This window comes from Ursus americanus, chromosome 18, assembly GCF_024610735.1.
Source record: "Ursus americanus isolate L20-20 chromosome 18, mUrsAme1.1.p, whole genome shotgun sequence".
Lineage (NCBI taxonomy): Eukaryota > Metazoa > Chordata > Mammalia > Carnivora > Ursidae > Ursus > Ursus americanus.
In genome coordinates this window covers 33,517,411-33,544,315 of record NC_142144.1, presented here as the reverse complement: position 1 = coordinate 33,544,315, position 26,905 = coordinate 33,517,411, and the positions used below count along the sequence as shown (strand labels likewise).

Genomic DNA, 26,905 nt, shown 5'->3' with positions numbered 1-26,905 from the left:
TGAAGAAACCGCCTTGGGAAGCCGCTGGTACCATCTAGCTGAGTTCAGTCTAAGATGCCCTGGAGCCCGCGATTCTCCACCAAGGTACTCGCTCCAGAAAATCTTCTGAGTGTGTACAAAGAGGCATTTGTAAGAATACTTACGGCAATATTGTTTATGACGACAAATCTTTTTTTTTTAAAGATTTTATTTATTTGCCAAAGAGAGAGAGCACAAGCAGGGGGAGCGGCAGGCTCCCCACTGGGCCAGGAGCCCGATGTGGGACTCGATCCCAGGACCGCAAGATTATGGCCTGAGCCGAAGGCAGACACTTAACTGACAGAGCCACCCAGGCGTCCCTATAATGACAAAGAAATCTTAAGTGTTTATTGACAGGAGAATGAATAAAGTTGGTGCGTTCAGAAAAAAGAAAAATATAATACTGAGTAAATAAGCAAGATATAGAAGGATAGGATTCTACTTAAAATTGCAACATTCCACCCCCACCTCTCTGACTTTATTTTTCTCCTTTACACCCCTCGCATTCTAACGTATCATATAATTTATCAAAAAACAAATTTTATCTATAATTCATAAATTTTGTTTACTGTTTGGTTTACCCCACGGGAATGTGTCTACTATGAGAACAGTGATCTTGTCTGTTTTGTTCACTGATATTCTCAGGGCTTCGAATAGTACCTAACATACAGCAGGCACTCAATAAATATTTGTTGAGTGAATTTGTTGAGTGAATACTAGATGGTAGGAAACCACATACTGAAAGCTGAAAGCATGCAAAACAATACTACTTAACATTTGTGAGTAAACACTCAGTGCTGGTTCGGTTTACCCTTGTGACAGAGGTAGGGCGCTGGATCAGGAAGGGATACCGGGAAACTTCAAGTGTCCCCGTAAGGTTTTGTCTTCTAAGCTGGGCAGTGGAGGTGGGAGTGTTTGTTATATGATGATCGACAATTTGTGCATGACAGAAAAAAGTTCACCTTACAACTTTTTTTTTTTTAGTAATAGGAACAACAGCACCTGCAGTGGGTCTTAGGGTTTCTAAGGGTTTTCCCGCATGATCTCATGGGTCAAGAATGCAGAAGGGGCTTCCTATAAAGCAGCTCAGAGCAGGGTGGGGCCTGGGAGGGGGGGGGTTCTTCCCGATCTGCCTAGGGGGAAACCCCCACCAGAGTCAGAGGAGGGGCAGCCCAGGGGCCGCTGCTCCTGGATGACAGTGGGCAGGGTGCGTGAGAACGGGGCCTTGCCCTGCACTGTCCTCACCTGGGAGTTGGGGACTGCCCCAGCAAAGGGGGCCTCGCTTCCTCTCCCCCCCCACCCCGAGCCTGGAGGCTTGCTGTGGGTGTCCCTGTGAGAGGACACTCATCTGAGGCAGCACCGGGTTCCGCATTAGGAAACCCAGGAGTTGTCCCTGCTCTGAATCTGGATCGCTGGGGCTTCTCCCTGCTCAGTCTCGTCTCCTCCCCAGGATAATGGGAGAATAAATAACAACCCTGTTTTGTATCCTTCCCTCAGGGCTGTTGTTAGGATCCAATACTGAGCAAAGAAAACTGTCCTCCCAGCCAGAGAGACCAGAGTCTCAGTGCAGTTTCACATTTTCTCCTTTGATATGAAATCTTTGGACGTAAACATCATCCTGATATTACATAGTCTTCAAAATGACCATTTTTATTGGCTGAAGAGTCATTAAGGACTCAAGTGTATTTACTAACTCATCCCTCTACTGTTCTAAGTTGAGTGTGTTTACCGTTTTCCTGCACTAGAATCAACCCTGCAATTAACATCCTTACGCGCTTAAAGTTTTGCTTTGCTTTTTTTGGGGAATTATTTCATTAGGAAAAATTCCAGAGGAAATAACTAGTCGAAGTGTATAAATGGCCTTTATGGTACTTGATAGGTTTTGTCAAAGTGCTGTTTCCCAAGTGGGGGGTCCTGGGGACATGGAGGTGGGTGCAGGACCACCGTGTCTTATGCCAAGAAGGGTCCCCTCCTGCCGCGGGGGAATTCAGAGTGCGCCAAACGCAGGGCTAATCCTGACAGAAGATGAGAGGAGACATTTATTTTTGTTTGCCGCTTTGAAAAATACCCTACTTGGCAATATTGTAAATTCGGTTTACAGCTCCCTTAACTGGACAGCTTTGAAATTATTTGTTTCTCGACATACATTTTTGAAGGTGGGAGAATTCAGACAAAATGAGCCTTTATTAATATTTAACATTTCATAAAGTATTTACCTTGCACATTTAAAATGCTTACGAAAGGCTCCCATGCCGGGCTAGTTTTGCCACATCATCTCTGCCATTCGGACACTTTTAATTGTTTTTCTTCCCCCCTAAACAAATGAGTGTTGTTCCAACTATCGAGGCTGCAGCAAGCCGCGAGACCATCTGTATGGCTGGAAGGGAGAGCAGTGTGACGTCGGTATCTCTGTGGGAACCAGCTCACAGCCGTATGCTGCACTTACTAGAAATCTGCTTTCTGCCAGACGCTTTCTTGTGTTATTTCATTTAATCTTTGATTCCATTAGATTGGTACAAGCGCCCCACTTTACCTATAAGGAAACGGAGGTGCAGGTCCTGGGGATATAGTCACTATGCACATAGCGGGTAGGCTCGGAGAACAAAGATGGGACTGGTGTGCAGAGGCAGGAGCCCTGCTCCCAGCTCTGTCCCCGCCTCTAGCTTGTCATTCAGTCCTTCTGGACCTTGTCTCTGCCCAGGGAGAAGCCAAGGGCCCAGGACAGGCTCCGTCATTCGGGTTCCTCCCTGGACCCCTGGGAGGACAGACATTGGCTTGTCTTTCTCTGCACAGAACACGGGGGAATCGCGTTCTCAGGGCTCAGCCAAGCACGGATGGGCCCCGATCAGCTAGCAGTGGGTTGGTACATGCGGTGTTTACAGGGTCTTCATCACTCACTCGGGAGCCCAGAATTCAAATTTGCCCTTTTCTTCATTCTCCGAAGACTTTTTGAGCATGAACTGAACCCTGGCGGTTGCCGGCCTTGCAGCCCAGGAGCCCACCGCTCTCTGCCTTGTGACACCGGCCTGGGCCTCGGGTAAGACACCTCTGCGGCCTCTGACCGCAGTTCCCTCATCTGTAAAATGGGGGTGATAATGACTAGCTGAGTGCATTGTTGTGAGGCTTAAATGAGAAGAAGGGTGGGACGGAGGCCCCACGTAAGGAGCTGCAGGTGTTCTCTGGCTATGACTCGGGTGCACTGGGGAGTTGGGCCTCACACCCACACCCAAAACACGCCGGCAGGGAGAAGGTGTCTGGCTGGGAGGGGACAGGGCAAGCTTTCCCTGAGGGCTGAGGAGGGGGCTGGGAGGGGCCCAGCCCGGCTACTGTTGGTGCAGTTCTGCCAAGTGAGCAGAGCTGCTGCCTGCAGCCAGGACTTCCCTTTAGAAGCTGGACAGGAGGGGCGCCTGGGTGGCTCAGTCGTTAAGCGTCTGCCTTTGGCTCAGGGCGTGTTCCCGGGGTCCTGAGATCGAGCCCCACATCAGGCTCCTCTGCTGAGCCTGCTTCTTCCTCTCCCTCTCCCTCTGCTTGTGTTCCCTCTCTCACTGGCTGTCTCTCTCTCTGTGTCAAATAAATAAATAAAATCTTTAAAAAAAAAACAAAAACAAAAAAAAGAAGGTGGACAGAAGACCGCCAGCAGGGGAAGCATTGGGCAGACTCCGCACGCCTGGCCCACCTTGGGGAGCTCTGCCCGCCCTTTCTGCCCAATGACAGATGCCCGTCACTCATTCATCTGATAAATATGTATTGAGCATGTGGTACGTGCCAGCACTGCTCTTGGTCCTGGAGATGCGTCCGTGAACCAGCAAATCCCCTGCCCTCAGAGCTTACATTCTGGTGGACAATAGAGGGAAACTGGCCAATAAACAAAAAATAGGCTATATCAGATTAGTGGTGAGCGCTAAAGGGATAAATGAGGCAGGCTGAGGGGCATAGAGCATGGATGGTGGGGTGCAATCAGGGAAGTCCATGAAGGCTGCCTGGAGAGTGAGATCTGGAGGGAAGGGAGTTGCAGGCCGGGGTCCAGCGCGAGCAGGAGCCCTGAGACCTGACTGGGTCTAAGACAGCGAGGACCCCAGGGAAGTGGGAGAAGAGAGGGAGTGCGGACGGCTGCCTGGAAGAGGCCCCCTGCAGGGCCAGGCAGAAACAGGACCGGTCACGGGCTACTGCAGAGATGATGGCGCTTGGACCAGGGTGGAGGCAGCGGAGGGGAGAAGACGTCGGGTTCTAGGTGTGCACAAAGGTAGAGCCAAGAGAAGTTTTTGCTGAGCCAGACTCTGCCCTCCAAGCCCCTCCTGGGGCTGCTTTTCTTGTGGCCTCACCAAGTGCCACCTGGCAGTCTCCTCATTCCTCAGGTGATTGCAGAAATAAGATTTTAAATGCTTCGCTTTGGGCCCCCCACCCCCCAAATAAAACTGAATGTAATCACTGGAAGAAAACTCCACGCCCAGGGCGCTGCTCCCTCCGGCGGAGGCAGGATTAGATGAGATTCGCAGGACGGGGTTGACTTCCAGTTTAGATGCTTTCCATAAATTAATTACAGAGGCAAAGCCGAGAGGGAGGTCCTGGGGCAGCTCTTCCCTCCTCCGGAACAGTTGGGCTACTGCCTGCGGGCTGGGAGCTGCTGCAACTCCTGATTTCTAGCCAAAGGTTGTGCTCTCAGCCCCTGCGGGTTAAGCATCTTCATCACCAGGGAGAACATGGGAGAACACTGAGGCTTTGGGCTTTCTCCTGAGGACAATGGGGAGCCACGGAAGGCGGCAGGCAGGGAAGGCACAGGGCCAGATTTGCTTTCCAGAGACCCTCTGGCAACTTTAGGAAATGTGATTGGAGGAGGGGAGGCAAGAGGCCAGGAGATCCAGGTGGAGCCTTGGAGGGGAGGAAGGAAGGGAAAAGGAGTCAACTCAAGGGGTAGGAGTTGCCACTAACACATCCACCTCCCTGGGCTGCCCCTAGTCAATCGCGGCTCTGCCCTTTGGGCCCAGACCTAATGCCCAGCTCGTCCAGGCCCTGGCCTCCTCTCCGTGTGCAGCCTGCAGGCAGGCCAGTAGCTCATTTCTGAACAGTTTGAGCTGAATACCATAGTATTCAGCTGTTTGTCCCTCCTCGTCACAGATCAGGGTTTTCAGCCCAAACAGCAGCAGGTGAGAGAGGGACTTCCAGAGGTGGTTTGTGGGACTTTTGCCGAAACAGTTGAGTGACCTTCACGCACAGCCTGTAGGGGGCTGACTCATCCCTCGGAGCTCCGTGCTTCCCCCTTGGCCTGTCTTAAATCAGGGATGGGGTGTTGATGCTTAGCCACATAGATCATGGCAACCTCGGCCTTCCAGGAGTGGACCCGAGCTCGTCCCTCAGGTCCTGCTCAGACCCTTCGGCTCAGCAGAACCTGCCTGTCCTGCTCTACATCCCACGGCGAGGCCGTATCACCTCCTCCTCCAGGAGGCTATACTCAGCCCAGATCTCCTTGGATGGTGCTGACTGACGGTACACGGGAAGTATGGAAGTTCAGCTCCCTGGCCTGAGGTTTCAACAACCCTGAAATGTAACTTACATTCCAGAAACGAACCACTCCACCCAAGCCCTCTGTGGGACTAGGCCAGAAATGGCCCCATTTACCTTCCTCCCATCCGCTGTCCTGTGTCTGTCTGCTTTCCAGGCTCATTCTGGGAACACTTACACAGGATCAGATCCTCGGCTAAGAGCCTGCTCCTGGGAAACTGACTGGAAAAGCTTCCATGCTTTTACTCCTGCTGTTTCCTTTTCTTAGACCATCGCCCTCGGCAGCTTCCTCACAAAGTAGACTCATGCCTTCCAGGTCCCACACAACCTCTCCTCCTGCCGGGAACCTTACAGAGGGACGGCCCTGCCATGAGGTCCTGAGGTGCCTGATGGCCGGCCCAGGCTCCAGGGAGATGGCCCCCTCTCCTTGGGTCCACCCTGTTGAACCCACAGTCTAGTCGGCACATGGAATTACGCCACCCCCAACCCCACAGCCTCCCCAGGCCTCCGTGGCGCCATCTGTTTAATGGGGGCACTGGCCTCTGGTCCTGTGCGAGCCCTGTTGTTCAGCCCCAGGGTCTCTGCTCCCCACTCCTGACGCCTTTGCTATAGCTGAGCTCAGCCATCAAGAAAGCTCATTTAAGAATGAACCGCCCTTCCCTGCTCCCAGAACCAATACTCCTGCTGTTACAGCTTGTTACAAAGTCCCAGCCATGCCCTGAGAAGGATTAAGGAAATGGCTCTGGTTTAAAAAAAAAAAAAAAAAAGTCCCCAGAAGAAATAATGCGTTCCCATTGCTAAGGGAGTCCTAGAAATCAACCACAGTGGTCTTCGGGAACTTTTCCTGTTCTGTTGCCACTGAAGCACATTCCTGGCGTCTGCGCACCAGCTGTGGTGGCCGGCCTCTGGGGACAGGCTTCTGCCCGGCAGGCAGAGCAGCGGCCCAGGTGCCAGCCTTTGGATCCACGCGGAGACCTGGGGCAGCACAGCGGCGGGAGGAGCTTTGTTAAAGCCAAATCGTCTGGACAGCAAGAGGGCCAGGAGGGTCACTGTTCTGCCAGGAGCCTGCTGGTGACCCAAGCAGGCCACTGTCCCCTGCTAACACTCTGTTTCCCCATTTGAAGAATGGGGGTGTCCGCTCTTGCAGGGGCGCCCTCACAGAGTACATTTTTCGGACTGTCCACCCCAGCTGGGCACTGGGGCCCCACAAAGGCCTGTTCCGCCCCTTGTATGGCACTGGTGGGGCTCCTGGTTGGTGGGGAAGAGGACGAGGTATGTGGTGAGGGTCAGAGGAGTGGGGTGTGTATAGTGGGGTCGCTAACACAAACCAGAGGCTTACAGCCAGCATCCCAGGCCCTAGGGAGGGGCTCTGGGAGCAAGCAGAAGCTCCAAGAGATGGCCTGAGGCCATGAATGACTTACTCCCTCCGGACGTGACACAAGGAGCCACTGGGTGGGGGGGAGGTGTGGCTTGGGTCAGGGCAGTCATGGGTGTTGTGGTCAAATGCTTTGGTGTCACTGAGTCCTGGGCTTGAGGCCTGGCTCAAACTTGGTGAACTTGGGCAAGCCCTTCTGTCTCTCTGCGTCTGTTTTTTTGAGGACTAGTAACAGTGCCCACGGTCAGGCCTGTGTGGTGGTGAAGATCCCATAGTTTGAAGCCTGACAGAGCTGGGCTCAGTCCTGGGTGGAGGTGGCTCCCCTGTGCACGAGTCCCCAAAGCCAGGGCCCTCTGCTTTCCAGAAGAGCTGGCCCAGGGGCTGAGAAAGGGGCAGGTGACTTTCTGAGCCAGATGTAGGGCTGCAGCAGAGCTGTCTCCTGAAAGCCTGTGGGACAAGTCCTACGAAGCCTCCCTTCCTTCCTCAAAGAGGCCCCAGCCCCCTAGCCTGCAGCACCACACACTCACCCTCTCCCTGGGGCATGCCTCACTGGGAAATGAAATTCAAACACATTCCCCAAAGGCCTGGGTTGGCCAAGGGGGCCCAGCTGGACTCTCTGCTACGCTGGCCAGGCCTCAGGCCCTTTGTATGCTATCATCAGTTTCCAGCCACCAGATGGGAGCCTAGGCAGGGGCCAGGATGGAAACTGCATTGAGCCTTGCTTGGTGCACATCATCAGGGAAGTTCTTTTTCTTCTCTGGGCCTCAGTTTCTATATCTGTATAATGGGTGAGCAAGAGATCTCTGAGGTCCTCTTCCAAGTCATTGTAACTATTGTCCTCTGTGGCCAGAGAGCTGAGGGGGGCACAGACTAGAATCCAGGTCTCCTGCCGCCCAGGCCAGGGGTGTCTAGGACCACGCAGGTGAGCAGAGGGAGACTTCTGGGTGATGTGCTGTCAGGCCCTGAGACTGTGAAGAGGAGCAAACATCTGTGGTGTTTGAACCCTGGCCCCTGGCTTCCTGCATGCACCCCATCAACATGCACCCCCCTCCAAGCATGAGCCAGGAGAAGGCGCGCCACCAGGGAGGAGATAAGCAGATGATCTAAATTCAAACCTGGTTCTGCCCCTTACCAGCTGTGTGACCTTGGGCAAGTCACTTTGCTGATCCATGTCTCAGGTTCCTCATCTGTAAAATGGGTGTCCTAAAATCTGCCTTATTGGCCTTTGTAGGGATTAAATGAATTTGTGTGCAGGAAGTGCCTGGCACGGATCAAACACTCACTAAGAGGAAGCCCCCTTTCCTTGGGGCCTCTTCCCCTCCTCCTATTTCATCACCTGTCTCATTGTCCATCTCAGCTGCTTCAGCTTCTCTTCCCTTTTGCCAGATGCCCATGCTTTCAAGCCTCCTGGCCTTCGGTCACGGGGTCTGTTCTGCCAGGAATGCCATTGCTCCCTCTCTCATTCCTACCATCCCAAATCTTATTGCCTTCACTGTTCAGCTCAAATGCCATCTCCTCCAGGAGGGCTCTCCTCCTGTGCCAGCAGACAAGAACACAGATAATATGGACACCAGAAGGGGCTACTCTTTGCCCACAGTGGCCTCTACCTTACGCCTGGGTCAGAATCAAACCCGCAGAGCCTTTTTCTCCCCCACCCCGCAGTACACAAAAGTGCCCACTAGGTGGTGATAAAAAGACGACGTCCCAGCGGGGAAGAGCAAGGAGGGAGGCCACTCAGGCACCGCCCGCCCGCATCATTTATTCATTCCCTCAACAAATGTTTTCTGAGCACGTGGCATGAGGAAGACCGCCGAAGACAGTGGCAAAGGCCCTGCTCTCAAGAAGCTTATGCTCTAATGGCAGGAGGTAAGAGCAAAAACACAGCAAATAAGGAAAGGAAGCAAGAAAACCATAGGACAGAGGTGAAGGTTGCACAGAAGATGCTGGGGGCCAACTGTGTTCATACCCGAGTGAGCATTTCTTCATTGAACAGCAGGATCTGTCATCAGAGTGTCACTTAGGATCTCAGAGAACGGCTGAGCTGGAAGTTTCCCTAGCCTCTTGCTACTCAAAGTGCGCTCCGTGGACCAGCAGCAGCAGCAGGTGGGAGCTTATAGGAAATGCAGAGTCTCAGGTCTCACCCACGTCTACTGAATTAGAATCTGCATTTTAATAAGATCCCCCAGGTAATCCGTGTGCATGCACACCAAAGTGAGAAGCTCTGATCCAGTCCAGAGCTGTAGGGGCGACCCACAGCCGTGGGCCAAATCTGGCTGCCTACTCTCATGCAAAAAGGATCTTGTTAAAGAAAAAAATCCAAGGACACCTGACTGGCTCATTTGGAAGAGGATTCAAGCCTTGATCTCAGGGTCCTGAGTTCAAGTCCCATGTTTTCATGTAGAGATTACTTAAAATAATTTTTTTTGAGATTTTATTTATTTGTCAGAGAGAGCACAAGTAGGGGGAGAGGCAGGCAGAGGGAGAAGCAGACTCCCCTGCTGAGCAGGGAGCCTGATGGAGGGCTCCATCCCAGGACCCCAGGATCATGACCTGAGCTGAAGGCAGATGCTTAACCGACTGAGCCCCCAGGCACCCCTAAAATAAATAATTTTTTTTAAAAATCCGAAGAATAATACTTTATGATGCATGAAAATTACACGTAATTCAAATTTCAAAATCCATATGTAAAGTTATATCAGAACACATCCACGCACACTCATTTATATTGTCTGTGGCTGCTCTCAGGGTACACTGGCAAAGCTAAATGGTACAGCAGAGACCACAGGGCCCACAAAGCCTAAAATATATACCGCTAGGCTCTTGGCAGAAAAATTTCCCGATCCCTGCTCTACTGCATCCGCTCAGATGAGAAATCGGGGCTTAGAGAGAAGCAGGGTCTTGTCGAGGCCTCATAGGATCTGCTCACACGTGCATACGCCATTCAAGGCCCTGTTTGCAGAGCCTCTGGTTTGGGCAGTTGAACTGCCTTCACCTTTTCTCTGTTTGGAGTGATAGCCTTGTCTAAGATTTATGATGTACTCGAGACATTTCAATGAGATTTCCATTTCAAATGAAGCCAGTTTGAAGTCTAGAATGAGATGTGGGTACCCATAGGAGAACCGGGTTCCTTTTACTAGAGTGTGCATGACTGATATTAGGCTTTTTCGTGAGAAAGTGGGGCCCCTGGGTTCCTGAAGGGAGGCGAGGGTTTCAGGGGGGTCAGTGCAGGGAACAGGAAGGAGTCTTTCCTGCACCTCGCCCACCCACAAAGTGAGGGGTTCCGGGACTCTGTGGGGTGCTCTGAAGCTTTGAGCTGGGCTGGCAGCTAAGTACCTATCTCAAGTCACCAAGTACTTCCCTGCTATCTCCATTATGAGTCTGGGGGTCTTGGTGCTGGCAGGCGTGCTGGCACTGAGGGCGGGGGGCAGAAAACACAGAGGTCAAGGCCTGGGCTGTGGCCTGGGCTGAGGGATGCAGCTCAGAGCGGCGCCCCCTGCTCAGCCCCGTCTATGGTGGCCACCATCCCCAGGCTCGAGAGTAATCAATACTTAGGTTTAAATATCAGCTCAGCCACTTACTAGCTGTGAGACCTTGGGCAAGTTTCTTAACCTTTCTGGGCCTCAGTTTCCTCATCTGCAAAATGGGAATACTAAGAGCACCCACCACAGAGAGTCGCTGTGAAGACTACATGCAGTGACATGAAGGACAGCCGCAGACACACCGTCGGCACACAGTAAGTGTTAGCTCTAATAACATATTGGATAATATTACCAATCATTTGTTGCATGAACAGCTGGCAGCACATAGCTCTGAATCAGAGATCTGACCAGCATTTATGGGCACCTGCATTGCGCCCCCTACCTGTGGGCCCTTTTCTATATGTTGCCTCTCGCAGCCCTTCACCATGGCCTAGGAGGAAACTCCCAGCCCGCAGCGGCTCCCCAGCAGTTCCATCTTCAGGTGTCTGCAGGATGCATGCCCAGACTGAGGCACTCTATGCCTGAGTGGGTGGGGGAGGGGCTAGGTTGCAAGATCAGCCCTGGGGTGCTGCAGCGGGACCCCAATCCAGGGGACCAAGGCTGGACTCTAGCCAGGGCTGGGAGGAACAGAGGAGAAAAGAGTCAGGCAGGCCCCCAGGACAGCTGGTTGGGGCTCAGGAGGGTTACTAGGTTGGCTCAGGTTCAGGGTTCAAGATTCCAGAAGTTGGAGTGGAGGCACATCTTAGAGATGGGGTAGCCAGATGGCTAGAAAAGATCCCAAGGGCTGAGCAGACCCCTCAGCTAGGCCGACCTAATCCAAGACCCCTGAGTCCTCTACACCCCCTGACCAAGGGCAGGAGGGGTCCAGGGCCTAGAGCAGGGAGGGGGTTGTAGGGGGCAACTGCCATAGCTGTGGGGGGTGAAGCCAGGAAGGCAGGCAGTGCCTGACATGGACATGGGCATGACTTGGGCTCATTATCTTCCTCTGATCAAAGAGGTGAGGGTCAATGTCAATCCCGTTCAGTCAACATTTCCTGTGTACTTCCCAGGCTCTGGCCCTGGGCTCAGGGCACACTGACCACCATGACATCCAGTGATTGGTCCCCTCATTCTGTGGTTTGGAAACCAAGGATCTGTCAGAAGTGCTTTGTCTGATGCCTAATCTGGCTAGTATGTGGTTGAGGCAGATATTCTGAGCCAGCCCTGTTCTCACAAAGCCTCGGAAATGAAACAGGCCGCAAGCACCTAACTCTGCTTGTAAAGGGGCCCTAAGGGGCCTAAGATGCTTCCTCACCTATATTAGTGTACTGCCATGTAACAAATAACCACAGAACAACAGCCCATATGACCTCGCATGCGACCAGTCACATAAGACCAGCTACAGAGCTGAACAGAATGGAATATGCAGTTCAGAAATGGCCCCTAATAGACGCAAATTTAGAATACGAGAGTGGGGAAAAGATGGATCGCTTCATTAAGCGTTGAGCAACTTGCTACCTATCTGAAAATAAAGATGGATCAATATTCCAGTAAAAAAAAAACAAAAACATAAAGGTATCAGGCCTAGAAAGCATGAGATACAGTTAAAAGTCAAAACTAAACTAAACTAAACCCAGTATGAAAAAGATTCCCTGCAGGGCGCCTGGGTGGCTCAGTCAGTTAAGCGTCTGCCTTCGGCTCAGGTCCTGATCCCAGGGTCCTGGGATCGAGCTCCAAGTAGGGCTCCCTGCTCAGTGGGGAGGCTGCTTCTCCCTCTGCCTGAGGCTCCCCCTGCTTGTAGTCTCTCTCTCTCTCTCTCGCTCTATCTCAAATAAATAAAATCTTTAAAATAAATAACTAAATTACAATAAGCATCATTTTAAAAAATAACACACTGGAGAAACAGGTGCTTTCATACATTACTGGTAGGAGAATATGTCGAACAACTGTGAAAAGCATTTTATCAGAATCCGTCAAACTTTCTAGTGCGTATATTTTCTGACCAGCAATTTTGCTTCTAGGAGTTTATCCTACAGCGGCATTTACACCTGCGCACAATGACATCTGCCAAAGGCTCTTCACTGGGGCACCGTCATAGTAAAAGATGGGGAAACAATCTAAATGTCCTTTAATAGGGAATTGTCCATAGTTTATGGTTCACTCCTACAGTGCAATACTCTGCATCCATAAAAAGAATGACGTGTACTGCTGTGGAATGGTCACCGAGCTACACTGTTCAGTAAAAAACCGGGTGACGCAAAGTGTGTGTACATGCTGGCATTTCCGTGAAAGGATACGCATATTCTGGTAGATGTTAAACCCCACTGGAAAGACGTGACTGCTTTGGGGGAGAGGCTGTGAGTGGAGGGACCAGGGAGAAGAGAAACAATTCCACCTTATACCCTTGTGTGCCTTTGAGAATTTGCATCTTGTGCATTTATGAATCATTCCAAAGTTAAAGAAAACATTCATTTAAAAATAGTGCTTGAACAACTGGCTGGCCATCGAGACCGTTCAGGTGCGCGCCCCCTCAGACCACGTACGCAAAATGTTCCAAATGGATTCAACGGAAACGTGAAATTATATGTTAAAGTGAAATTAGAAAAGCCCGACAAAAACTCCTTTCCGTGCTGTCATTTTGAACTTCTGTGTGCTCTGAGTCTCTGTCTCCTGCCAGAACTAGGGCCCTGCTCTCAGTGGCCCAGCGTCTCCTAAGCTGCCCATTCCATGCTGCTGACTCTGGAACTAGGGCGCCAGCCTCCACCTGCCCCTCCCCTTCGGACCCCACCTCCGTCCCGGGCTCTTCCACCGGAAATGTGGAACATCTCCCTGGCATCCTGAGCTCATTCCTTGCCAGGCTGGACTCGGCCTCCCCAAGCCCTGCACTTCCTCCTAGATATCCATCCAAGTGACAAAGTGACAGCCGTCTCCAGGAGGCCCCCTAAGCCAATACCTTAGTTGTAGCTCCTTGTACCCTTTACCTTCTGTTAGAGACCAAATGTTTGGGTCCCCCCATCCCGTTCATATTTTGAAATCCTCATGCTCAGTGTGATGGTCTTAGGAGCTGAGGCCGTGAGAGTGGGGCCCCCACGAGAGGGATTAGTGTCCTTTTAAGAAAGACCCCAGAGAGCTCCCTTGCCTCTTCCACCCTGTGAGGACACAGCAAGAAGACAGCCGTCTATGAATTAGGAAGTCCTCACCAGACAGCAAGTCTGCCTGTGCCTTGACCTTGAGCTTCCAGCCTCCAGAGCTGTGTTAAATAAATGTTCCAGTGGGGGTGTCTGGGTGGCTCAGCCGTTAAGCATCTGCCTTTGGCTTGGGTCATGATCCCAGGGTGCTGGGATCGAGCCCTGCCTCAGGCTCCCTACTCTGCGGGGGGCCTGCTTCTCCCTCTCCCTCTATCTGCTGCTCCTCCTGCTCGTGCTCTCTCGCTCTATGTCAAATTAAAAAAAAAAGAATCTTTAAAAAAAAAGAACCGTCCAATATATGACATTTCGTTATTGCAGCCCTAGCGGAGTAAGACACCCTGTCCACTCCAACAGGCTTGCACAGTGGTTAAGAGCCTGGATCTGGAGTCAGGGTGCTGGGTCTGGAGTTGGGGTGCTGGGGCTCGAATCCAAGCTCTGCCTCCTTGTAGCTGTATGACCTTAAGCAAATAACTTTGGCACTCTTTTTTTTTTCTTTTTAAGATTTTGTTTTTAAGCAATCTCTACCCAATGTAGGGCTCGAACCCACAACATCGAGACCAAGAGTCGCATGCCCCACTGATCGAGCCAGCCAGGCTCCCCGCACTTCACCATGCTTGCCCTCAGTTTCCTTATCTGTGAAGTGGGCAGAGTAACAGCATGACTCACAGGTTGTAGAGATGTTTAAATTTGTGAGTCACCATGTCCAGTGCCTGGAACTTAGTAAGAGCTCCATCAGTGTTAGCGACTCATTCCATGACCAGTGAACCCCTCTCCAGCTCAGATCCTCTCTCTCCCTACCTCTTCATGCTCCCTCCTCATGGACCCTCAGCTGGCCCTCCCTCCGGCTCACACCTGCTGCCCAGGAGCAGTACTGAGCACAGCTGGGTGCTCTGCCTTAGGGGAGGGGGCCCATTAATGTGTCACGGCCCCTCCCACTCCCGGTGGATAGGCTTACCCAGTGTCCTCACTGGTCCCGGTGCGTGGGAGGAGCTGCATTCAGGTGTCACCATTGAGTAACAGAGTTTGGAGCCACCTGGCTGTGTTGCCCCCCCACCCAGGGCCTTGCTGAAGACAGAAAACACCTCGTTGTGTCAATGTTTGTAGTATTTCAGAAATTGTCCCTGAGGTGGCCCTGCAGCGCAGATAAGCATCTGTGGGTTAGGCATTTTTTTTTTTAAAGATTTTATTTATTTATTCGACAGAGGTAGAGACAGCCAGCGAGAGAGGGAACACAAGCAGGGGGAGTGGAAGAGGAAGAAGCAGGCTCATCGCGGAGGAGCCTGATGTGGGGCTCGATCCCATAACGCTGGGATCACGCCCTGAGCCGAAGGCAGATGCTTAACCGCTGTGCCACCCAGGCGCCCCGGGTTAGACATTTATTAATGTGTGACTTAGGGAGATGGCAGGGTGCAGCATTGGCCAGGGGTGCAGATGGCCCAGAGGGCCAGCTCTGGCCTCTCCGGTGACTTGCTGTGTGAACCCAAACTGGGTATGTTACCTCTCCCTGCCTGTCTCTGGTTCCTATCTGGGCCCTGAGGGGGCAGAAATGGATTCAGATAAAACTGGTGGGGAAGAGACTGCCTGGCAGGGCTTTTGTCCTTTGGGTGCTCCCAGCCCCTCCCCCTCATCCTCAGTCGGCTTTCTGCATCTCCATTTCTGACCAACTGGCAGCCTCAGGGCACCAGGGTGCGGGTCTCCTTGGCTGTGTCACCATTTGTCAGGCACGTACTGCACTCCGTGTGTTACATGCTGTGGTGACTGTTCATCCTTTCAACAAACCATGACGCGGGCATTACTATTATCCCCATTTCACAGACGAGGAGACTGAGGCACACAGAAGTTTAATGACTTGCGGTCAGTGGGTGGCAGAGCTGGGATTGAAGCCCATGCACACTGGCTCTGGAGCCTGAGCTCCTCACCTCCCCCCTCCACAGCCTCAGCCCTTGATGAGCACCTACTGTGGCCCAGGGCCCGTGTAGACGTTGCTGGTTTAATCATCACAGTAACTCTGAAAGGTAAGTGTTCCATACCCCATTTTGTAGCTGAAGAACTGAGGCTTAGAAAGATGATGTGGGGGCGCCTGGGTGGCACAGCGGTTAAGCGTCTGCCTTCAGCTCAGGGCGTGATCCCGGCGTTATGGGATCGAGCCCCACGTCAGGCTCCTCCACTATGAGCCTGCTTCTTCCTCTCCCACTCCCCCTGCTTGTGTTCCCTCTCTCGCTGGCTGTCTCTATCTCTGTCAAATAAATAAATAAAATCTTAAAAAAAAAAAAGAAAGATGATGTGAACTGACCAAGAGGACTGCTTGTAAGTGGCAGAGCTGAGGTTCAGACCCAGGTGAATCGGATTGCAAAGCCCGGGTCTACCTGTGACTCCACATGGCCCTATCTAGCACACGACCCTGGCCCTATGTGTGACCTCCCTCCAGCCGGCCAGCAGCTGTCCAGCAAGCCAAGTGGCCCACAACCAATTAAACTCCCCCTACAGCTGTGGGTTTCATATGGGGGAATTGCACCTGATCCTAAAGGGGCCATGCCTGGGTTCAGACTGCCCTGGTGCAGCCTCCTGAGTATATAAGGCGGAGGTCTGGCTCAGAGCCCTGTCTGTGACCAAAGGCCCCTACCGGGAACAGTGTGACCATAATGGAACAGACCTAGCAAGGACGATTAGGGCGCTGAGGCCCTGGGAATTAGGATGGTGCCTGACTGCATCTCCCCTCTCCAGACAGAGACACACTCCGACAGCTACAGGCATCCTGACAGCCGTCCACCCACACTCACACAGGACTCTCCTGGATGCCCCTTTACCCACCCCAACTCCAACTCCAGACACACCTGCCAGTCCTTGAGCCTCTGCGGCAGTGAGTGCTCAGAGGGAGGCCCTGGGGACCAAGGTTCAAGCCCCCCCAGAACAAGCCCCAGTTCCATGAGGGCTTGGTCACCTGCACACCCCTTCACGAGGCACACACCTAGGGGCTCCACAGCTACACCCCACAAAAAGTCACACTGTCACTGCCACTCCCTGAACACACACAGTCCCCGCTCCTCGAGGCCCACAGGCTCCCTCTCCCCGCCCCGCCACTCCCCCCTTATCTTTCCCCCTCTCTACCGCCCTCCCCCCACTCCGCTCCTTCCCCGCCCCTGCAGCCTTTGGCTCTCCTGCCCGCCCAGCTCCGGCCCCGCCCCTCCGAGGCCCCGCCCCGCCTCCCGTCGCGTCCCGCTTCCGTCTGGCGGTCCGGGGCAGTGTCCTGCGGCTGCCAGGTGAATGAGGCCGGTGGGAGTCATGAAGGTGTTCGTTACCCGCAGGATCCCCCGCGAGGGCTGGGCCGCGCTCACCCAGGCCGCAGAGTAAGAGCCCCGCACCCTCGCGGCACGCCGAGTCCCCGGGCCGGGGTCGGGGCTGGGGGTGGTGTCGGGGAAGGGGCTGCGGAGCCCGGGCCCTGCCCTGGATCTCCGGCACCCCGCATACGGGGTGACTCAGCGTCTCCAGGCGGGCTGGGGGCGGCCTCCTTACACCCCACTTATTTTTGGTGGGGAGGACCGGAAGGTGCAGGGGCCGGAGGGAGCCGGGATCCTGCGCTTGCGTCTTGGCCGGCCTTGGCAACCTGTGCCCGGCCTGGCCGGTGATAGAGTTTTGGGAGGCTTAAAGAAAGTTCTCTGCGGCCTAGCCTTGTCCAGGCCTGTTGCAGTGACGCCGGGACCCTCAACTCTGCTGGCACGTGCAGTGTGGGTGAAGGGAAAGGCCTGGGGAGAGGGGAGGCCGCCGGTGACGCAAGATGCAGGCTGTTAATCCTTTACCCTAGAGGTCACTTTTGGCAGGGTCAGGGACCTTCGCAGTTACTGGCCTGGTCCCTTTGGACAGTTGCCAGGGGCCTCTCGTGACCCTTAAATTGAAGATTGCATGCCAGTTTTTCAGGTGCTTCACAGACATAAACTCTTAATCCTTGCAACGCTGTGAAATTGGTGCTATAATTCCCACTTTACAGATGAACAAACGGAGAGGTTAAGTGCCTGGCCCAAAGTCACAGCTGCGGTGTGGCAGAGCTGGGGTTTGAACTCAGCTCGGTCTGACTGCAGCGGGAGCACTGTGTTATCCAGGTCTGTGCTGCCAAGGTCCGGCAGGGAGAAGGTGGAACCCGAGCTCAGAAACCAGTGGCATGCGAAAATGAGATTCGTTTGTTTTGTTCAGTGCAACAAAACCTTTGCTGAGGACCTGCCGGGTTGCACGCACTGAGGAGGAAGGGGGAGGCAGAAGCAGGAACCAGGGTTATGGCAGGGGCTCGTGCAGCTGTAGCACTGAGTGCTGTGCCCATGGAAAGGAGGACGAAGGGTAGCCTGTGCCAGGCGCTTGGTCGGCCAGGCGCTGCAGCAGGGTGTTCTGGGAGGTGCTGGCCGCCTTCCTGTGTCTTGCCATACGTGACGGGGGCACTGAATTAAATGGCAAGGACTGGGAGGCTGGGCAGCACCACTGGGAACACTCACTGTTCTCGAGCTGTGGTGGAAGTGTGCCCTAAGACCCCTCCATGTTGCATTGCTTTGGTCTTGTCCTCCTGGTAGAGTGCAAGTAGGAGTGACTCCCTCGCATGGACTCTCAGAACGGGACAGGCAAGCCTCTGCTGGTGCAGGAACCACCCACCTCCCCCCACTGGCCATGAGGCCTCCCGGGAGGGTGATAAAGTTCTTCCTTGCTTTGAGCTGAGAGCTGTCCCTGTGCCTTTCTCCTTTTAGTCCAGGCTCTTGTCAGGCCTTGGTGACCTCCACTCTGTGATAGCCCTTTACCCTCAGCCAGCCTCTCGGGACAGTTCTGAGGCTGCCCATGCCTGACCCCGACTCCTCTGCCAGACCCGGGCAACCTGAGGCTGGAGCAAGCAGAAGGCAGTGTTTCTCACTTTGAGAGGGAAGTGCAGTCCCAGGGGGCCTTTGGCAGCCTGGGGGCATCTATGGAGCTCCCCGGCTTCTGATTCTGAGTGGGCTTTCTGCGTCTTCAGCTGTGAGGTGGAGCACTGGGATTCTGATGAGCCAATCCCTGCCAAGGAGCTGGAGCAAGGTGTGGCGGGGGCCCATGGCCTGCTTTGCCTCCTCTCTGATCGGGTGGACAAGAGGCTCCTGGATGCTGCAGGTGTGTGCACTGGGCAGGGCTGGGGAGGATTCCGAGGGGGTCTTGGCCCCGTAGGGCACCTCAGTCTGCTGCGGCTGGCTCTCCGCACGGGTCTGCAGTGACCTGAGTCCTGAAGGCATTCGCTGCTGTACGAGGCCAGAGGGAGCAGTTGTGTGGAGCTCCCTCCGGCACAGGCATTGCTCCTCTCCTGGCTGTGAATCCCTGCAGGGAGGCCCTAGGAGGGCAAAGACCGGTGTGGAGGGAGCGGGTATGAGGGCGAGCACCCGAGTCCCTGGGCCCTCATCTAGCCCTGCCACAGCCTTGCTTTGTGACCTCGAGAAAGGCCCTGTCCCTTCTGGGCTCGTTTGTATCATATAGGAGGGCCCATCTCAGTACCAAGCACCAGCAGGCACCCAGGATGTGTTAGCCCCAGCCATGGGTCTCAGCCCTGGGCCAGGGTACATGTCACCCAAGGTTGTTTTGAGGAAAGATTCAGACTTAGAGGCTGCCGGATGAGGAGGGGCCCTCATGAATCAGTGCCGAGCCCATCCATGCCTTGGCCCTGGAGCTTTCTAGTGCCCTGCCCTGTAGAGAGGGTCGCATCTCAGCCGTAGTGTGGGACACATCTCAGTGTGTCCACAGTAGGGCCCCAGGTGCGGTCAAAGGAGACTGGAGGCTTCACTGAGGGAATAGTCCCATGGGTAAGAGTGGAGGCCTGAGTGTCAGAGACCCCCAAGGCGAACCCCAGCTCTGCGACTCGGCAGCTTGTGACTGGGGCCGGCCACTTCACCTCCCTCAGCCACAGAGTCTGCACACGGAGGAGTCAAGTCGGATTGTCGGGTCTGTCAGGTACAGTTGTTCAGGATTCTAGCTGAGGAACAGAGATGTTGGCCTTTCCTCTTATTCTTAGAAAATTATAATAAGCACATGGCCCCATGATGTCCCCAGTGGGGTGCGTTGGAATCCCACGAGGAAAGATACAAACAATGCTTTTTCTGCATAACAGGAGCCAATCTCAAAGTCATCAGCACCATGTCTGTGGGCGTTGACCACTTGGCTTTGGAGGAGATCAAAAAGCGGTAAAAGCAGCTTGCGCTCTGGAAAGGGCCCGGGGTGAGGGCTGACCCCCAGAGCGGGAAAGGGAGCTGAGTATTTATTTGCTTATAACCCCCTCCACCCTTCAGTGAGACTGTGAGGGGGCTGACCATTGATGCGTCCACATGAGCACAGGGCAGTTACGACAGGCCCCGAACAGTCAGAAACTGTGGGTAACTACATCTGGGTAGCACACTTTCCCATTAGCCTGCTTGTTGACCCTCACCACAACTCCTTGAAGTAGGAAAGCCTAGTATTATTATTATTTCCCTCGTTAGATGAGGAGATTCAGAAAGCTCGAGTAGTTATTTGCCCCAGACTTGGGGCATCTTCGTGTCCTTTGCCAAGCGGGAGATAAGCGAACCAGGAAGGAGGGCTGACCGTTCCTGTGTGCTCCTTTACAACTCGGAGCTTCCCAGTGGGCAATGCAAAGAGGGAGCAGAGGAGATGTCCCAGAGGTAGAAATTGATGAAGGTGCCTGAGGCCTGTGTTGCCACCAGATCTTTGCTTCCTAGCGGCATCCGTGTGGGCTACACCCCAGATGTCCTGACAGACGCCACGGCAGAACTCGCCATGTCCCTGTTGCTCACCACCTGTCGCCGCTTGCCAGAAGCCATCGAGGAGGTGAAGAAGTGAGTGAACCCCTGACAGGAAAGTTGGCCCTGCTCAGCAGCTGGTTCCTGAGCCCCCAGGGTCCCCCTGGCCCGGATGTGATCCCTGTCCCCAGGGGTGCCCCATCCAGTGAGCAGGGACTGACTCAGCCAGACTACTGAGGGGCAGGGCAGAGCTGAAGAGAAATGTGGGGAGTCGTGGCTTTGAGGGGAAATCATGAGAGAGGAGGATAGGGAGGGGCGGACCAATCCCGCCTGGTTGGCAAGGAAGTAGGGGCTGGAGTGTGGCTCGGAGGCTCCCCGCGAGAAGCAGCAGGGGGGCCTCCTCTTGAGCACACAGGGGACACAGGTCCACCATCCTTGCTCAGGATGCAGGAATCCCAGCAGCTCGGAAACCCGAAGGTGGTTTCATAAATTTCTTGGTAGCAAAACCCGGCTGGAAATAACAGGAGGCTATTTAGGATCTGTATTTTTCTCACTCCGTGTGAATATTCGTGTTTTGCTGCAGATACACTGGTGTTTGGTAACAGGTCCCACTCCAGACGCTGCTGAGGGTGTTATGTAGAATAGAGACCATGCACCAAAGCACCTTTCTAAAATCTGAAATTGAAAAACCTGGTGTGAGGGTTTGGGTCAGGGATTTGGGTCTGGCTGTCAGGGTTGGGGAAGGCACTGTGGCTGCGGGGAGGCTGGCAGACTTGCCAGTGCAGGCCCTCGGGGTTCGTGGACTGGGAGCTGGGGCCCCGGGGTGGGGCTGGGGCCGAGGCTGAGGGCAGCACGGGGCGGATGAGACATGGTGCCGCACGTCCCGCTCGCCCTCCTGGCCGGGGAGTCGGCACCCTTCTCAGAGGTGGCTCAAGGCAGGCTCCATCCGTCTGTCCAACCAGGACAATGGGTGGGGCCTATGGCTTTACTTTGTGTTGCTTCCCTGGGGCACTGGGAATACTGGTTTTGGAATCCCAGATCTCAAATTTGCAGCCTGCTGCTCCCACCTCTGCCCTGGCTGGATGTGACCTCAGGCAGGGCACCCTTCCTGGTCTCGGTTTCCCCATCTGCAAAATGGGCTGAGAACCTCTAAGGCCCCTCCCAGCCCTCGGAGTCTGTGTCGTCCAGTGGCTTTAAAGGAAGAGTCATTCCAGATGCTCACCCACAGCGCTCAGTGGCTCATGCTACGGGCTGGCCTTTGAGCTGGAGAGCAGGGTCTTCTACGCCTTGGACCACAGCTCCTGCCTGGGGGTTCTGGGTCTGTGCGTTCACAGAGAGCGCTCATCTTTGCCCGAGGCCGGGGCTCTCACCCACCCCTCCCCTCCCCACAGCGGTGGCTGGACCTCGTGGAAACCCCTGTGGATGTGTGGCTATGGACTCACGGGGAGCACCGTCGGCATCATCGGGCTGGGGCGCATAGGTGAGGCCCCCACCTTCCTGCTGGCCTGTCCCAGCAACCTTGGCTTCGTCTGAGTCTCTGGTGCCCGGTGTCTGGGTGTGGACCATCCTTTGGAGAGGGTGGCCACCACTGGCTGTTCCCAGTGCACTTTGCATGCAGTAGGGACATCTAAGGGACAGACCCAGCTTCATAAAGACACAGGCAAAAACAAAAAAATAAATGAAAACAGGAGATCCTTAAGAACTTGCTAGGTGACAGAAGCAAGTTGAAGAGAGGACTCTTTATGGTTGCGGCTCCATACAGAACAGATGAGAGCGGCGATGGCTGGGTTGGGGCCTTGGGGAGGGGCTTCCTGTGGGACAGCTCGTGCTACCCCAGGCCTGCCGGAAGGCATTTGACTCGTAAAGCTTCCACTCAGGAACCAGAGGGTCCAGGGGGCAGAGCATACGTGTGATTCTGCAGACGGGGCGGGGCTGTTTTTCTCCCGGGGGCCCCTGCTTGGAGAAGTCTGGCAGAAAGACTTGAGCTCAGCCAGGCGGCTGTCCGTGGGTCTCCGGCATCTACCTGGTCCAGAGGTGAGGGTCAGGATGGAGAGGACGGACAGTCTGGCCAGCTAGCAGTGCCTCTCACACCGGGGAGTTGCTTGGAGTAACCCACCAGCTTTGGGGCACGTTCTGATTCTGAAAATCCAGCAACCCAAGCCTGTCTCTGGAGCAGCACATGTGAAAATGTGTTAAAAGATTTGGGGTGAGTTAGCAGTTTGGCCAGGCCACCGAAAAGTCCTAAGAGGTCTTGGGCTGCGTTAATAAAAGCAGAGGGTCCAGAAGGAGGGAGGGGACTGCTTGGTCAGACTGCTGCTGGGATGCCAGGCCCAGTTCTCAGGGACGGTAAACAAATGGCCCTCAGGGTGCCCAGGACTATGTGAGGGCAGCATAAGCCGGTCACAGCCACAGAAGAGCTGTGGTGCTGCCTCCAGGTCTCTGAAAGGCTGTCACAGGGCCCCCCAAGGGCAGTGTGGGCTGGTGGGGGGCTGGTTACACTGGGGCAGGACCAATTACAGTTGGAAGTATGCTGATGAAAAGACCTCCCCCACCCCCACCCCAGGGGCTCCGTGTCCCTGGAGCTACTGGGTGCTGCTCCTGCCCTCTGAGGGGTTGGGGACAAGCCAGGACTCTCTTTGCCTCCAGGCCAGGCCATTGCTCAGCGTCTGAAGCCATTTGGCATCCAGAGATTTCTGTACACGGGGCGCCAGCCCAGGCCTCAGGAAGCTGCAGAATTCCAGGCAGAGTTTGGTAAGTGAAACCGTGATTTCTGCAGGAGCCCCGTCTGCGCTCGGTGAGAGGGGTCTCTGAATTTCTGTAGCGGCAGCATTTCAGGCAAGTGTATCTGAGCCTGTGGCGTCCCTCAGGTACTAGCTAAGCCACCTGCCCCTGGATGCAGGGGCCCAGCTGGAGAGCACAGCGATGTACCCAGGCCACACGGTGAGTTCTCTTCATGCCCGAGAGCTCTCCAGGCTTCCTCTCTCAGAGTTCCTTGTCACCACTGTCCATGCCTGGGCAGAGCAGCGGGGATGGTGACAGAAGTAAGGAACTGCTGGGAGCCTTGACTCCCAGTTTCCCTAATAAACTGGTGAGCACTGTCCCCCAGCCTTGTGTCCGTGGATCAGCCCCCTAGCAAGGTGCACGGTGTCCTGAGCAGAGGGCAGCTGGATTTTAGCCATTCCTCACCCCCTTGGCACATTGGGCCCTGAAGGTGGTGACCTTGAACATCCTGCCCCTCTCTGGCCTTAGTTTCCCCATCTGTGAGACCAGGGGGCTGGATGAATGAGGTAGTACATGAGGACCCCAGGAGCAGCTGTCAACTTTGTACGGTTATCAGAGGTATACAGTAGACATGAAGCCTTCAGGAAGCATCTCAGGAGTTTCCAGCTTGGCAGGAGGAGGCAAGGGTCTGGTCTACCATCCTTTTGCCATCTCCATCCTGGGACTTGGCGTCTCACGGAGCCCTGCCCTCTCCCAGTGTCCACCGCCAAGCTGGCCGCCGAGTCTGATTTCATCATCGTGGCCTGCTCCTTAACACCTGCAACCAAAGGGCTCTGCAACAAGGACTTCTTCCAGCAGATGAAACACACGGCTGTGTTTGTCAACATCAGCAGGTACGCTGGGGCCGCCCAGGCTCCCTGGGGCACCGAGAACGCCTAGAGAGGGGCTGTCCCTGCCTCTGTGATCCAGGGCTTTCCTGCCGTGGGTTGTCCATGAGACCTTGGGCGGAGCTTACCACTCCCTAAGCCAACCCACCAGTGAGCCCCAGCTCTGAAGTACAGTAAAGGCCACAAGGAGTGCCCCAGGCTGGGGGAGGAGCTGTCAGAGCAGGCCTGGCCTGTCTGGTTCCCAGCAGCTCTGCAAGCCGTTGCTCAGGGCTAGGCCCGTGGCAGAGCTGTTCAGGGAGTGGAGGCAGGATAGCGGGATAGCGGTGAGTTACCAGGTAACCTTGGGCAGAGGGTTGGGTGTGACGATCTTAACAGCCCTTCAGAGGCCGACTTCCCATAACAATGAGCCTGGGTCTGTCTGTCTGTCTGTCTGTCTGTCTGAGTTAGTGACAGCTTGAACCGTGGTGCTTCTGGAAAGAGAGACCCAAACCCAACTTGTCAAGGTTTCTCAGTGTCCCCAGGGTGGCTTCAGGCCCCTGGGCATGTTACAGAGGCAGACCTTCCCTCTCTGCCACTCAAGTCCCTGCCTGGATGGGGCCCTTTGAACCTGCTTAAATCAGTGTGGAGGCAAGTAAAGGCAAAGGAGGGGATTTCATGGGGTCCCCCTCAGGTCTCCAGAGGCCCCTGTAATTATTAATGTTTAGCCACAAAGGAGTGACCCGGATGGGGAGTAAAACGCGCGGGAGCGCAGGGCTCGTGCTGAGACAGCTTCTCAGCTTCCGTGTTTGGAGCACCTGCAGGACCCGGTTCCGGGCGGGGCACGGTGCATTGTTGCCTCCTGCACGAGTATGACTTCGGCATCCGGTCTCGAGCCAGTCATTTCTTTCCTTCAGGGGCTCAGTCACAGGAGGGAGGGCTGCTCACGCACATGGATGTAGTTAGGTGTATCCCAGTGTTCGGCCTGCGCCCAACAGCGTGGTGCCGCGGTTCTCAGCACGTTCTCGGGCAGACCCCCCCGGATGGGGCCCCACACAGATGCAGATCGTGGGCCCTGTTCCCGCACTAGGGGGTTGGTAAGCTCTAATCCTCCCGGCACGCCTGGGAGTTGGGTGTATTCTCCCCGTCTTACAGAGGAAGGTGACGCACTTGCCCAAGGTCCCTCAGCTGGAGTGGTGGGGCTGGGCTTCTCCGCGTACTGTACGGACTTACTGTAGAGAAGCGCTTCTCAGGCTTACACTTTAAAAGTCGAGCCAAGTGTGCCTGGGCCGTGGGGAAATCCAGTCCGTGGGTTGGTCTGCCGTACAGGCGGCCTGGGTGGAGGGAGCTTGGGGGCATCCGTGGCACCACTGTCCTTCCCAGGGGAGATGTGGTGAACCAGGACGACCTGTACCAGGCCTTGGCTAGCGGGCAGATTGCAGCTGCTGGACTGGATGTGACGACCCCGGAACCGCTGCCTACAGACCACCCTCTCCTGACCCTGAAGAACTGTGGTGAGAACTGCGGTTTCACATGCAGTTGCTGGGCCCGCGGGAGTTAAGAGGTGGCCCAGGGGTGCCGGGTGCAAAGCTACCGTGAGCAGTACCGAGCACAGGGGGACACCCCTGGGACCGTACGTGTTGATGCTGTTAGTGACGCTGGCACACTGCAATGCAGTGGGGGGCGTCCCAAGCTGCGGGGCCTAGGACTGCACTTTGGGAAGCACTGTCTCAGTGGTTGCTTCTCAGCCTCCCCAGTTACTTCGTACCTGGTTAACAGCTCTTTATGTTAAGTTCTGTCTGTCCAGGTCACTGGTGTGCTTCTGTCTCCAGACTCCTACGTAACCGTAGGGTCTAAGCCAGTCCCTGTCCTTTATGTACATTGTGGGATGGAAACCCACAGAGAAGGTCCTTAGCTGCCTTCCCCACAGGGATTGCCCCCATTATTGTAGCCCTTGGAAACTGCACTGTCCCCACCGTCCATACCAGGCTGAAAGGAGGAACACTGGCTGTCACGTCTGGGCTATCGCCCACAATGGGGAAAACCGTCCATCCCCGCAGTCCTGGCAGCTCAGCTCAGGGCCCTGGATACTGCTTTCGAAAGGCGTCCTTTGGGGACAAGTGACCTTACTTGCTCTGCAGTGGGGCTGGAGGGAGCTGGTCTGTCCGCCGTTGAGTCTTAGAGTTATTTGTGCGGATCGGAAGCCCTGTGGCACCGCTTTCAGGGGCACAGGGGTGGGTGATCAGCACTGAAGCTTCAAGGCTGAACTGGCTCCTGGTTTCACCATCTGACATCTGCAGGGCTGTGTCTGGACAGGCTCCGAGACCCCTTCTGGGCTCGACATCCTTGTATTTAGGATCCGTATCTCTTCCTACCCTTGCATGTGGGTTTCAGTAGCCTCGAGTCCCGATACCGGTCCCCTGACCCTCAGCCCCACAGGAGTGGAGCGCGTAAGGACAGTAGGCAAATGAAAGGGTACTGAGGCAGGTTCTCTTTATCCTTCTCACTGCAAGCCTGCTCAGGCAAACAGGGCCCACTTGAAGGCTCCTGAAACAGCCTTACCTCCCTCTCCTCCTCCCTTTTCCAGTGATCCTGCCCCACATTGGCAGCGCCACCTATGGAACCCGAAACACCATGTCCTTGTTGGCAGCTAACAACTTGCTGGCCGGCCTGCGAGGGGAGCCGATGCCCAGCGAACTCAAGCTGTAGCCAGACAGGACAAGCTGAGGGTCAGGAGCCCACCGTGCCCCTGCAGCCTGTCAGTGAGCACCGGCTTGATTTGGACCCACAGGACGGGAGCCAAGCAAAAAAGTCTGATCTGTTCTGATCCCGCAGAAGGAAGACTGGTGCTGATACACGGGCTTGCCACTTCTGTGGTTGGAAACGTCTGAGCCAAAAGTATGTGATCCTATTAAATAATTCTCTGAGAGACTGTGTGGGCCTGTACCTGGGAGCAGCTAACAAGGGCATCTGGTTACCTTTCTAAAATCAGGGCATCTGGTGGCCTGTGGGTTCTGCTCCGCCCCCAGCCCTCACCCCCAGCAGGTGAACTATT

General features: G+C 54.8%; 1 protein-coding gene across 1 annotated transcript; it reads left to right on the top strand.

Annotated features, from left to right (window-relative positions):
* The first annotated feature begins 16,725 nt into the window (after positions 1-16,725).
* GRHPR (glyoxylate and hydroxypyruvate reductase) lies at positions 16,726-26,779 on the top strand. The gene is made up of 9 exons (XM_045780293.2): positions 16,726-16,885; positions 18,526-18,656; positions 19,642-19,714; positions 20,246-20,362; positions 21,658-21,746; positions 22,913-23,017; positions 23,745-23,880; positions 25,234-25,364; positions 26,438-26,779. Exons 1-9 carry the CDS (start codon positions 16,803-16,805, stop codon positions 26,557-26,559), a joined length of 987 nt encoding a protein of 328 aa, XP_045636249.1. The 5' UTR covers positions 16,726-16,802; the 3' UTR covers positions 26,560-26,779.
* The last annotated feature ends 126 nt before the right edge of the window (positions 26,780-26,905 follow it).

Bases quoted from the DNA above. Each gene is read 5' to 3' on its own strand.
- GRHPR (XM_045780293.2), top strand. From the start codon at position 16,803: ATGAGGCCGGTGGGAGTCATGAAGGTGTTCGTTACCCGCAGGATCCCC. The intron at 16,886-18,525 runs GTAAGAGCCCCG...CTGCGTCTTCAG, and splicing joins GCGCTCACCCAGGCCGCAGA to CTGTGAGGTGGAGCACTGGG. The intron at 20,363-21,657 runs GTGAGTGAACCC...CCCTCCCCACAG, and splicing joins GCCATCGAGGAGGTGAAGAA to CGGTGGCTGGACCTCGTGGA.